Consider the following 13,098-nt stretch of genomic DNA (forward strand, 5'->3'; position numbering starts at 1 on the left):
AGCATTCTGAGATCTTTCCATTTTCTTAACTTGGAAAGGATCATGTACATGAGAAAGCTTAATGTGGTTTCCCTTCTACATGATACATAGAATGATATATAGTTATTTCAGTGTTATAAGGTAGTACTTTTGAAGCCATTTAGAAAACTCTGCACCCGGCACAAGAAGACCTATAATTCTCTTGCAGCTCCACCTATAATTAAAGTTGTTATACAAGTTTAAAAACTTCATATATGTATCTTGTTTCTAATACCCCGGCCCATTAAACTATCAGACAACAAGCAGATGTTTACCTTATGTGAGGGACAACTACATATTTTCCTTGTGAGAATGTTATATAAGAAAAGTAGATGTGTTTAGCTTATGTAGGAAATGGGTGTAGCAAAATTAAAGTAGCTGTTGGTGTTTCATATATCTTTGTACTTCAGCTATGCATATGATCTTTGTACTTCAGCTATGCATATGATCAGAATTTTTTTGAATACTGACATTTGCGAAGCTACAAAGAATAGTGTAGTGGGCAATATTTTAAAGTGTTTTTAAAAGATTTAAATATTCAGTTGAAATTAGGGCGGATTATCACTTCTTAGTATTTGAAGAGACTTTCTCTTAATAGCAAAGTGTTTGATATCAATGCACATTGGTGTGTTTGGTAATTGTCAAGACAGGAATAGTTTACATACTAAAGAACTTGCAGCCAGAACTTTCATATAATTATGCACTTGTTTTACTTCAGTTTGAATGTACTACAGAACTGTTGCCTTCCCCACTTCGAAACTTTAGAGTTAGGAAGTATGTCATTTCAGTGAAAATGGGAGAAGTACTCTTTAAAGTGAATTTCCTTTGTCCATTGAGTACCACTTCATATGGTATGCCAACAGTTAATAGTACATTCTGAGAGCCAACTTGATGTAGTGGTTAAGGCATCAGGCTAGAAACTGTGAGACCATGGGTTTTAGTCTGATTTTAGGCACAAAGCCAGTCGGGTGATCTTGGGCCAGTCACTTTTTCTCAGCCTTAGGAAAGAAGCAGGGGCAAACTTTCAAGAAAACTGCAGAGACTTGTCCAGGCACTTGCCAGAAATAAAAAAAAAAACTACTGACTAGGAAACACACAAAATAGTACATTCTACATGAATAAAATTCTCTTAAATGACTAGGAAGCTTGAAGTAAATAGTTATTCCATCAATGTAAGATTTCCAGTTTTATTTATTTATTTTTTGTTTATCAGATTTGCGTAGTTGCCCATATCACAAGAAGTGGGCAGCATACAAAAATCAAATAAAAAGAATGATATAAATACCACCATTATAAAAATAGAAAGCAATAATGATTAAAAATTAAAATAAACACAGACGTGGAGAGAGTAAATAAATATTGGAGCCATCATAAAATGTTACTGGATTCTTGGGACCCCCCAGCCTAGTGACATAACCAGGTCTTGAGGGATTTCTGGAATATTAACAGGGATGAAGCTAACCTGACTTCACGGGGGAAGTATGTTACATAAGGCAGGTATCACAGTACAGAATTCCTATCTCCTGGGATCTACTAAAAGTAAGTCCCTAGCAGATGTTATTCACAGCATGCCTTCTCTGCCAGATCTAATGGGAAAGGCTGATGTAATTGGGGATAACTTGTCTCACGGTTCAATTTTAATAAGCTTTTGAACCTTTTTTTAACATTCCCATATGTCATTTATTAGGTTCATATAATATATACTACAGCGTGCTGGAGAATGGATCTCAAATGTGGTGAACACTGGTGTTCTGAGAGGCTCAGAACATTGGAGTTTTCTAGAGAGGACGGTGTTAGCTAAACTGCTAGCAGATGCCAATGTTCTGAGCCTTCCAAAATGGCGGTGTTTGCCAGCGTTTTCACCAATTTGAGTTCCATTTCTCCAGCGCATCAAGGGATTTTGGCGTGCTGGAGGTAAAAAGGAAAAGGAGTACCTGCAGATTTTACTCCGCTAGTTATTGCCAACTCTAGGGGGTGGTGCTCATCTCTGTTTCAAGGCCATTGAGCCAGTGCTGTCCAAAGACATTTCCGTGGACATGTGGCCAGCATGACTTCACAGAGTGTTGTTATCTTCCCAACAAAGTGGTTCCTATTTACCAACTCGCATTTGCATGCTTTCAAACTGCTAGGTTGACAGGAGCTGCAGTGAGGGTGGGAGCTCAGTCCCATTGCATCGCGCTTGGCTCTCAAACCACACCGTCCCGTGCTGGAGGAAAGGACTTCAAATCTGGCAAAAGCACTAACAAATATTATTCTCACAATCATTCTCCCCGGTAGGCCGGGAAGAGGGCCCAGGGCTCTTGGAATCCTCAACCCTATTCCTACCCCACCCAAATCAGGAAGCCTGGCCCCCCTTTCTGGCACTCCACTTAATGATCTGTGCAGACACGTAATGATTGCAGCTTTGAGAGCTGGGATTGCAGTTGTTGAGCAGAGTAGTCATGTAGTGTCTCACTTAACTGATTTGTGCAGTGACTCAGATTCCAGACCCAATTGTGGTCATAACTGGAGGACTACCTGTATATAGTAGTAGGGATATGATTCACTCTCTCCACTCAAGCCTAAGTTTCCATTCCTGACCCCTGGTTTAGATAAGGCTCAGCTAAATTTCATATCAAGTAATATTGTGACAGTATATTTAGAATTCAGTTTGTTGTTTTTCTTTTCTTTAATAACCAGATTACAAAGAAATAATAATGTTACATGCCTACGCATTTGAGATTTATATATTCCATTTATTTATTTGCCAGCTGACTCCTAGCATCTCTGGGCAGTTTATAAAATGTTAAAAAACATTTTAAAACAAGAAAACAGCATAAAACCAAAAAAAAGAAAGAAAGAACAAAGATGGCAAATTTAATTATTGAATTAAGATGAGAACAAAGAAAAGGGGCTTTGTTCACCCTTGCCAAAGGCCTGGGTGAAGAGCCAGATCTTTAGGACCCTTCAAAACATGTAAAGTGGGAGCTACTCCATGGTTGGGGGTGAGAATCTCATTCCAAAGGGTAGACACTGCTACAGAGAAGGACACCTCTGGGATCCTGATAGATAGTATTGGTTAATTGAATGAGCCTAGAGCACCCTGCCAGGTTGGATCAGATGGGCAGATACTATGGGAGACATAGTTTGAATGAGAACCCAAGACTTTGTAATGTGGGATGAAATTGATTCCTGAAATGGAAAAAAAAAGATCAAATCCCATGATCCTGCCTATTGGAAACACAGCAATACTCTTGTTTCTACAGCCATCTATAATCAGTCTCGTTATATATACACATTTTCCTAGCACTGAAGAATATTCTGAATTTTTTGCCAATTTTTTTTTGGTACAATAGCTTTAGATTTCCAACAAATCATATTATTGTAGCAGACCAATAATCTAGTCATGAAACTAATTTTATGTATCCGAGATGGCTTTCAACTTGTTTGTGACAACTTTTTGTACAATATGGTCAGCTTCTCTTGAAGCTGAATTTCAAAATTACCAATAGTCCTCATGGCAATTTGGACTATAATTTATATTGCTAAGTGATGCGGCCCTAAAGCATGAAGTCATGTGACCACACTGCTTAGCAACATCAGTCCTGATTGCCATCATAAGTCCAGGGCCACACGACTCATGAAGTAAGGCTCTCCCATGACTGTATCATGGGAAGAGCAGGAGTCACAGGCAAACAGGCTGGTAAGCAAGAACTACAGGTAGGCAGACAGTTGTCATGGAGGGAGTGCCTTGGGTGGCTGCTACAGAGGATGAATGGGTGGCTACACAATGGAGTGCAGGCAGACAGGTGCCATGCAAGGGGGGACACTTAGAGCATGGATTGGCAGGTGCTGCAGATTGGTGCTATGGAGTGTGGGCAGGTGAAAAAATGGTAGGAGTGAGAACAATTTGCAACAGCTAGTTGACAGTCATTCGAATCGTGATCTTGGGAACGCAATCACAGACTTTTTTTAGTCCCTTGTTCGGTGATGACATAACTGAATGGTTATTGAACAAATGGTTGTAACCCAAGGACTATCTATACCGTAATTTATTGAGATCACATGGGAATCATGAAAAAAATACTCAGTTGTTTTATTTGGCTAGTATGAATTCACAAGTGTGTTGGATTCATACAAAGTTTAGCCAAATTTGGGGTCCACTGATTTCAGTAAGAAAAAGTCAAATTGAAGGGAATTTGTGTGTCTTTGTCCCATACAGTCTTTATCATTTTGTAATGCATTTTAAAAGTTTTTTCCCTCAGACATTTCAAGCTCTTAAGTAATAGGATTTTAATGTATAGTTTTCATCTATTCTGGATGTCACATTTTTATTATTTATATTTTTTTATGGAAGAAGATGATCTTTTTATGATTTCAATTGAGTTAATTTAAAAATAAAACTACTGTAATGGTTTCTAACATGCATTGGTGACTTAATGTGTGATATGAACCTACCCAGTTGTTACCATGGATTAGCATGATATGCAGATCCAATCATCCAAACAAGAGAAAGTAAAACCTTGTCTGTATTTCATTTATTTTAGGCAATAGATCAAAAATAAAAACCAAAGAAGAGTGAAAACATGGATAATATTACTGCAAACATGGAAATTATTACTGCAAACCTGGATGTGACACAAAACAGACAGAATGAAATTGAGATAGTTAATACACTGCAAAAATATTTTCTTGCTTTTATTACCCTTGACAGAAGTTTGGCCACTTTTATTACACAGTTAGAATATTCCGATTAACAGAGGTCTAGTATGAAATTAATGTGCAGAACGTTGGTAACAGCTATTATTGGGGCAGTTATCTTCTGGCTCTTCAGCATTAAATCTACAAAACAGGAAATATGTTCAGCTGAGTTTTTCTGTTGGTTGTTATAAGAATAAACTTGTAAAGCTAAAGGAAGTCTTGCTTATCTCCCACAGAGCATTTTGAAAATTATTCATTGAATGAGACCAGAGAGAAAGCTAATTGGTATTCAACTAGATTGATATTTCAGCTAACTGAATTTTCATGGGAAATGTCTACAGAATTGTATAACAAAACTTGTACAAGCCGTAACAAGAATTTAGGTGCAGTTTCATTTGAAATTTGATTCACTCTGGGAAATATTAGAACAGTTGAATCTGTCTGCACATATGGCAGGTTCATTACTATTGTAGATTGATTTGTTTTTTGATTTTATACTGTACTAGACCACCTGTGACCCATTGGGTCATCCTTTGAGAGAAAAGCAGTGCAATATGGTGTGACCAAACAAAATAATAAATTTTAGGTTGAACATAATTCCAATATTGCCCAGATCTGTAATCATCTAAGAAGAATATCTATCCTAAATAGAAAGATTATTGTAGTGGCAAATAAATTTCCATAATAAGACAATATTTACTTACCTAAATAAACAGAATGACTACAGGTGGGGAAAAATGCAGTGAGAGTGGGAGCTACTTCTGACGTCTTATCAGTTTCCCTGTTGAATTTGTTTGTGGGAAGTTGGCAGATCACATAACTACAGAGACTTTGCAACAGCCACAACTTTGCAAATGAAACCCTTTTGAACATCCTGGAAATTGGGTCCTGGATTTTTTAATGCATTTTTTAAGTTAGAACCTTACTTTTTTCACCACTGAATTTCATTTTGTTAGATAGCGCCAAGTCTGTCAGGATCCTTCTGTATCTTAAGCCTACTTTCTGGAGTGTTGGTTATTCCTGCCAGCTTGGTGTCATCTGCAAATTTGATGATTTCCCCATCTATCCCCTCATCCAGATCATTGATGAACATGTTGAAAAGCACTGGGCCTAAAAGAGAGCCTTCAGGTACTCCACTGCATACTTCCCTCCATGTAGATGCAGTTCCATTGAGGACCACGTGCTGAGTGTGGTTGGTCAGCCAGTTATGAATCCATCTGGTGGTGATGTTGTCTGGTGGATCAGATGCCTGATAGCAAAGCTCAAAGCTTGTCAAAGCATTGAATTATAACATTGAATTATTTTCTTTAAGGTACTGACATAGCTGCTGGAGAAGAAGTTGCCATCAAATTGGAATGTGTCAAAACCAAACATCCTCAACTCCACATAGAGAGCAAAATTTACAAAATGATGCAAGGTGGAGGTAAGCTTTTTTTTCCCCCTCATGAATCATGCAGGCACAAATATTTCACCTCTAGAAGTCTTTCAAATCGGTAAAGAAGGGTGATGCTTACCTGAGCAGTGCTGTAATGAGAGAGTTTTCATTAACAGTACCACCTGAGCACTTTCTACCTGTATTTTCCCCACATTTCATAAATTATTATTAAAGAATGATATTGTCTAAGCATAGGTATAAAATCAAAGAAAAAAAGTCATGACGATGGCTTTCTTTGCTTTGTGCTAGTAGTCACTGACTTATTTTTTAAAGCTTTTTAAAGCTAGAAAAAAAAAGCAGAAATCTTCATAACACGTTGAAGATGGGAGAAGTAGAGAGGCTGAGCCTGTTTCTTTCCATACTTGAAATATTCAGTTAAAGCTGTATGTTGCCTGCTACAAGTTTTTGCATATTCTATATGCAGATAAGTAAGGACTTGAAGAACACTATACAAAAAGACTAAATAAAAATCTGCCATGAACATTCCTTTGAATACTTAAATATTTTGGCACTCTTTTTCCTTACGTTCCAGTTTGACAGATTAAATTTTTATATGATTTGGCCAGCAAAGAACTGTGATAAAGCTTTTGCCCTCTTTTCATTTTTGACTTCCTACTTGAATGTGCTTTAAGGAAAGGATCATGTATTGTGAATGTATAGTATTTTAGTAATTTCCAGAAAAGAAAAATAATGTAAATTAAAGTAAATGTGAAGGCATCACATTGATTTTCAGTGGCTCTCAAATCTATATTGTGAAGGCCTCACATTGATTTTCAGTGGATATCAGATCTATAACGTGCTATGAATAATCTATTTTTACATATTCTAGTGGGCATTCCCACAATCAAATGGTGTGGTGCCGAAGGTGACTACAATGTAATGGTGATGGAATTGCTAGGACCAAGTCTTGAAGATCTCTTTAACTTCTGCTCAAGGAAATTCAGCCTCAAAACTGTTCTTCTACTTGCTGACCAAATGGTATTAGAATCATTGTATTTCTTGGCTATTAGAAATGAGAGTTTCCTAAAAACCTCTCCCTGCTTATGTGTTGTGCGCTTTTTCTGAATAAATGTTGTAAATACTACAAGTTAGCTTTTCTTTCTATAAATGTCACCCAAAAGCTAGCATTTTTTTTTGTATAGCAGTGATCAAATGTTGTGGTTAGGGCTGCTTTATACTGTGATTTATAAATTAAATAATGATTTACAGTTTATATTTTCAAACACAAGTCCTATCCAGTGAGATCACAACCTCCTTTTAAAGAACATCGCTTTTCTAAATGTGGTTCTTAGAACGTGAAGATCAAATAAGTAAATAAAATAGTGTACTTCGTTTAATGTTTAAATGTTAGCAAAATATAATTTTAGTGTTATTCAGAATAAAGGAAGAGCTGAATGTATAGAGTTTCATGTTTACTAATTCTGGAATTGTGTTTTTCTACAATTAGATAAGCCGAATAGAATATATTCATTCAAAGAACTTCATCCATCGAGATGTAAAGCCGGATAATTTCCTGATGGGATTAGGCAAGAAGGGCAACCTTGTCTACATCATAGATTTTGGGCTGGCCAAGAAATATCGTGATGCTCGTACTCACCAGCATATTCCTTATCGTGAAAATAAAAACTTAACGGGAACTGCCCGCTATGCCTCCATTAATACTCATCTTGGAATTGGTGAGCTGGTGGTAGATTTTTGTAACTGTTAACTAAATTGTTGTAGAGTAAGAGTACCAGAAAAATCAAAATATATAACTTAACTGATATATGATAGGAGATACTGTGTATTATGAGCACACATTTAATATTTAAATCACATTGCATTGCAAACAACTTGATGTTTTTCTAATTGAGTCAGTTGATAGATGCATCATTCATGGATGGGTGGTTGGGGTGGTTGGTTGGGTGGATTTGAATGGGATTTATCTTATCCTGGATGGATGCATGGCTGGATGGATGAATGGTTGGTTGGATGGATGGATGGATTTGAACGGGATTTATCTCATTCTCGAACCCAGTGGATTCTAAGCAGTGTAAAATGTAAGAGTACAATTTAACAATAATAATACAAAATGCAACGTTTTAAGTTTAGCACTTATGACTCCATGTTCGTCAATTATGAAAGGCCTTCCAGAATAGTCAAGTTTCTACCTGCTTCCAGAATGCCATGATGATGGAGCCATTTTTACTTCAGGGGCAAACTAGTCTAAAGGAGGAAAGCTCCCATAGAGAATTGGAACATGAAATAGTAAAGACATTCTTTGCAGTTGAAGCTGATAGAAGTTGTCATTTCCTGGATGAGTGATTGAATACCTTGCTATTTTATTCTGGGCTGAAAAGAATAACAATAAACTTTGCAGATTGTGATTTGGCTCAATTGTCTGAGTCAACTTTAGTTTCCTGCTTTTACTTGTGTATGCACCAGTTCTCTGATCTTGCAACATTATTTACAAGCCTGCTTAAAATAACTATATAATAGTGTTTTTTCTTGTAGTTAAGTTGTAACTTTAAAATCTTGCCTACATAATTTATTGCTTTAAACATCTTTGCACTCTTTCTCCAAATAATAGAACCTAATGGCTGTACTCTTATACTCCTTGTAGAACAATCTCGCAGAGATGACTTGGAGTCCTTGGGCTATGTACTCATGTATTTTAACCTGGGCTCCCTCCCCTGGCAGGGATTGAAGGCAGCTACAAAAAGACAGAAATATGAACGCATCAGTGAAAAGAAAATGTCTACTCCCATTGAGGTTTTGTGTAAAGGATACCCTTGTAAGTTCCCTCTCTAGAATAAATTTCTTTACTTTATGTTTAAAGCTAAGTTTATAGTAATGCTTCTTTTAATGTAATGTCACATATTTTGCTGTATTTCTATTTTAGGAATAATCCTGGAACTAACTTGCATAAATTATCTCTGAGTTGAATGAATGTATGTAAACTGGCTATTAAATAACTTATTCCCTTCATTCCCTTTGTCGTTTCAGAGAATAATATCTGTTCATAAATTATCTATTGTATACAATATTCTTATGACGAACAGCTCACTGTATAGCTAGCCCTCCATTAACAAGTATTTTTCTTATTGATTGAATTTTTGTATTTCTAAATTTGAAAATCTAGCACTTAATTCACCTGCATTGTTCGTTTTGTAAAATTCTTCTTTAAGAATACATATCCTTATAATGTTAGCATTTGAAACCGTATAGAGCAGATTCCCCATTTGTACATTGTGTCATCCCAAAGATGACACAGTGAAATCCAGTTGAGTCAAATCTTTCAATTTACTTACACCTAATGGACAGAAACTTGTCGAGCTAAAACTATAAGCCTCTACCCTAATAAACACAGTAAATACATGCAAAGTCTTAGGCCACCATTAATTTTGTTGTTGGTATAATGTTGTTGATGGTATAATAACCATAATATAATTATATCTCAGTCTCCTTATTAGAATACAACCAGAAAATACAGGAAATTTGTATGCAGTATTCAAAAACAGAAAAAAGCAGGAAAAACAGCTTCCATAGGCGAAAGTGGCAAGTATGTCGTGTGACTTCCCCTTACACTTGAGCAACGGTAGACACTTGGATCCTATAAACCTAAATGGAATCCTAAGTACTATTATTGTTAGCACCTGTTTGTGTCCTACTATTTCATGCCGAAATGACTGCTGTGCCAAAAGGTCTATTATACCAGGTTTGTGCAAGACGTGCTTGAACATTACATTCAGTACATACACATGTTGTATGAGTGTAATTCATTGGAAACTGGCTAATAAGACCCAACTTCCAATCACATCATTCCAGTCAAAATGTCAAAGATCACAGAATGTGACAGACATAAAATCATACCTTTGCATCAGCAAAACCATTCTTGAAGGGAAATCAACAAACAAACTGGATATTCAAGATGTGGTATTCAAGCTGTTATACAGAAATTTGAGGAATCAGCAGAGATCAAGGACAAAAAAAAGGACTGTAAGGCCAAGGAAACTTTTAAATTCAAGGTCCTCAGAGTTTCTTCTTTGCGAGACCAAAGAAAGTCCAGCAAGGATCTGACTCAGCATCTGGCAGCTTCATCGGAATGCCAAGTTGGCCCTTCTACAGTCCAGCGAAGCTTGATCAGGAATGGACTTTGTGGAAGGGGAACAGCCAAGAAACCACATTTGTGGAAGTGGAACGGGTAAAAAGGCTAAGATATGCTAAAGTTCACAAAGATTGGAATGAGGATCAGTGGAAAAGAGTATTATAGAATGATGAATCCAAGTCTGAAATGTTTGGGTCTAATCATTGACAATATGTGAGAAGACGACTTGGAGAGAGATGGATGGATGAGTGATTGCAGCCTTCAGTGAAACATGGTGGAGGGTCTCTTCTGTTTGGGGGCTGCATTTCTGCCAGCGGTATTGGTGATATCCATATTGATGGGATCATGAAATGCAGAAAAGTACAGGCGTGTTTTAATTCATCCTGCCATTACTTCTGGAAAGCACCTGATTGGCAGTAGGTTTATATTTCAGCATGGTAACAATCTCAAACACAATGCTGCTGCAGTGAAATCATATTTAGTGAGAAAAACAGCTGATAAAATCCTGAGAGTCATGGACTGGCCTCCCCAAGGTCCAACCCTGAATATTATAGAGGCAGTGTGGAATCACCAGGACAGAGAAAGAAATAAAAGACAACCTAAATTTGAAGAGGAACTCTGGAAAAGGCTGAAAGAAGCTGGTATAATATACCAGAAGATTACCTCAGAAAACTTCGGGACAGTCTCCTCAAAATAGTTCAAGATGTGCTTAGAGCCAAGGGAGGTCACGTCAGTACTGACTTTTGCCAGAAGAAGCCATTTTGATCTGAAAATTGTGTTTGTTTAAATTTTTGTGTACATTATTTCCTGTCTTTTCTGTTGAAATCTTAATATAGAGATTGAAAAATAATTATGGATGGTCATTAACACTTTGCTAAACAAACAACAAACAGGTGGTGGCCTATAGCTTTTGCACAATACTGTATATCCTAAGGGATACTAGGGTGTAAATACCCCGAACCTCTTCCTCATTCAGCCCAGGACTGTGCAGTCTCTTAATTTGGGCTTCTCTCTGGAATGTGCTGCGTCCTCCTTAGGAAAGCTCTGGGCTGCCAAGACCATGGCTTCTTCAGGGACACATTCCATCACAATTACAGGATGAGCAGAGCCTTTATTTAGTTTAACAGCCACCCCAATAATTACATAAAATCCTAAGGCAAATATGGAAGTATAGTGTGTTGGTACATTTACAGTGGACCTTTTGTTTGCGTTGATTTTCTGCTAATATAAAATTGGGATTTTTCATTGCAGCCGAGTTTGCTACCTATCTGAATTTCTGCCGCTCGCTGCGTTTTGATGACAAACCGGATTATTCATATCTAAGACAATTATTCAGAAATCTCTTCCATAGACAAGGCTTCTCCTATGACTATGTATTTGATTGGAACATGCTCAAATTTGTAAGTATTTAATTGTCAAAAATTGGGAATGCTAAAAAGGAGTTTTTGATTAAATATAATGTACAGTATCACGGGACTGTTACTCCAAAGCCTAAATTCTTATGTTGAAATTCACTTGATGGTGAATTTAATGAAATGTAAAGCAACATTCTCTGTTGAACACACAGCTTTCGGGTCTGCAAAGAACTTGTTCAGAAGGCTTTAGACCTTACAGGTTTTTTTTCAGGAACCATGTACTATGTGTAGAGGTAGTCCTCAACCATTCATTTAGTTACCATTTACAATTAAAAAGGCACTAAAAAAGGTAATTTACGACTGGTCCCTTACATTTAGGATTATTACAGCATCCCCATGGTCATGTGAGTAGAATTCAGGCACTTGGCAACTGGCATGTGTTTATGACAGTTTGCCCTGTCCCAGGGTCATGTGATCATCATTTGTAACCTTCGTAGCTGGCTTCCGACAAGCAAAATCAATAGGGGAAGCCAGATTCGCTTAACAGCTGAAGTGATTTACTTAAGAACTGTAGGAAAAAAAAGTTTGTAAAATGGGGCAGAACTCACCTAATAAGTGCCTTGTTTAGCAACAGAAATTTCGGGCTCAGTTGTAGTCTGTAGGTTGAGGAGTACCTGTATAACCTTTTTGACTCGGCATGGCTCCTACTTATTCCACTCAGTTCATTTTCAACTACATCAACAATAACAGTGTCATGCTTTAATTCTTCTGAAATCTTCCAGTCTCAGATCTTTTGTGCTTTTAGTGCATGAAGCTTTTGTTGTTTACAGCCTTTCTCCTCCCCCACATACTTTTGACCTGGAAGACCCCATTTCTACAAATACCAAATTTGTAGTGGTGAACATCTTTTTTCAGATGGGCAGAGCCTTTGCCTTGTTCACTTTGGGAAAAATCATGCAATAGGTTCTTTCAAATACTATATATGAAGACTCATAATCATTTGTTCCCATTGTGAGCCATCTGCTGGGAACAATATAGGGCGGATGACAAGGCTACCATAGTTTTTTTATCCTCATCTTTCTCTAGAATTTGTACAATGCCTCAGAAGTTGTCTGGGACTTTTCTTGCCCCTTTTGAATCCATCTGAGTTCCCTCAATCCTGCTGCTAGTACTCTGTCCTATTCAATGGCCAAATCTTCTGTGGTCAAGTCGTCTATATTCCTATAGTTATACCAGTATGGATCATCATTTGTAGATTCTTTGCCCAAGAGGAAAACTTGATTCAGAGCGGAAATTTACATTAGATCTCAATCAAGATGCCTCTCTCCATCATCCTTACTTCCTCCAAATAACCAAGCCAGGGCCTTTCTCCTTTCATTCTGCATAAATAGATTTTAAGGTGCAAAATTCACTCTTCCCCCACTGCTGTTCTAGAGAAAAAGACAGCAGTAACCAACCCACTATATACTGTACATAGCCAGTTATATTTATGTGCATTAATATCTGGTAACGTTGATTGAACT

The 13,098-nt window shown here is 37.2% G+C and overlaps 1 protein-coding gene across 4 annotated transcripts in view; it reads left to right on the plus strand.

Annotated features, from left to right (window-relative positions):
* Positions 1–13,098, plus strand: part of CSNK1D (casein kinase 1 delta) — a 31,064-nt gene that overhangs the window by 1,669 nt on the left and 16,297 nt on the right. For all 4 annotated transcript variants that reach the window (XM_015817516.1, XM_015817514.1, XM_015817515.1 and 1 more), the window contains exons 2-6: positions 6,011–6,121; positions 6,963–7,111; positions 7,581–7,809; positions 8,736–8,906; positions 11,472–11,620. In XM_015817516.1, coding sequence (XP_015673002.1) covers positions 6,011–6,121; positions 6,963–7,111; positions 7,581–7,809; positions 8,736–8,906; positions 11,472–11,620 — 809 coding nt within the window. The remainder of the gene's footprint in view (positions 1–6,010; positions 6,122–6,962; positions 7,112–7,580; positions 7,810–8,735; positions 8,907–11,471; positions 11,621–13,098) is intronic.

The sequence above is a fragment of the Protobothrops mucrosquamatus genome, unplaced genomic scaffold (assembly GCF_001527695.2).
Source record: "Protobothrops mucrosquamatus isolate PMUCROS unplaced genomic scaffold, P.Mucros_1.0 scaffold600, whole genome shotgun sequence".
NCBI classification, from domain to species: Eukaryota; Metazoa; Chordata; class Lepidosauria; order Squamata; family Viperidae; genus Protobothrops; species Protobothrops mucrosquamatus.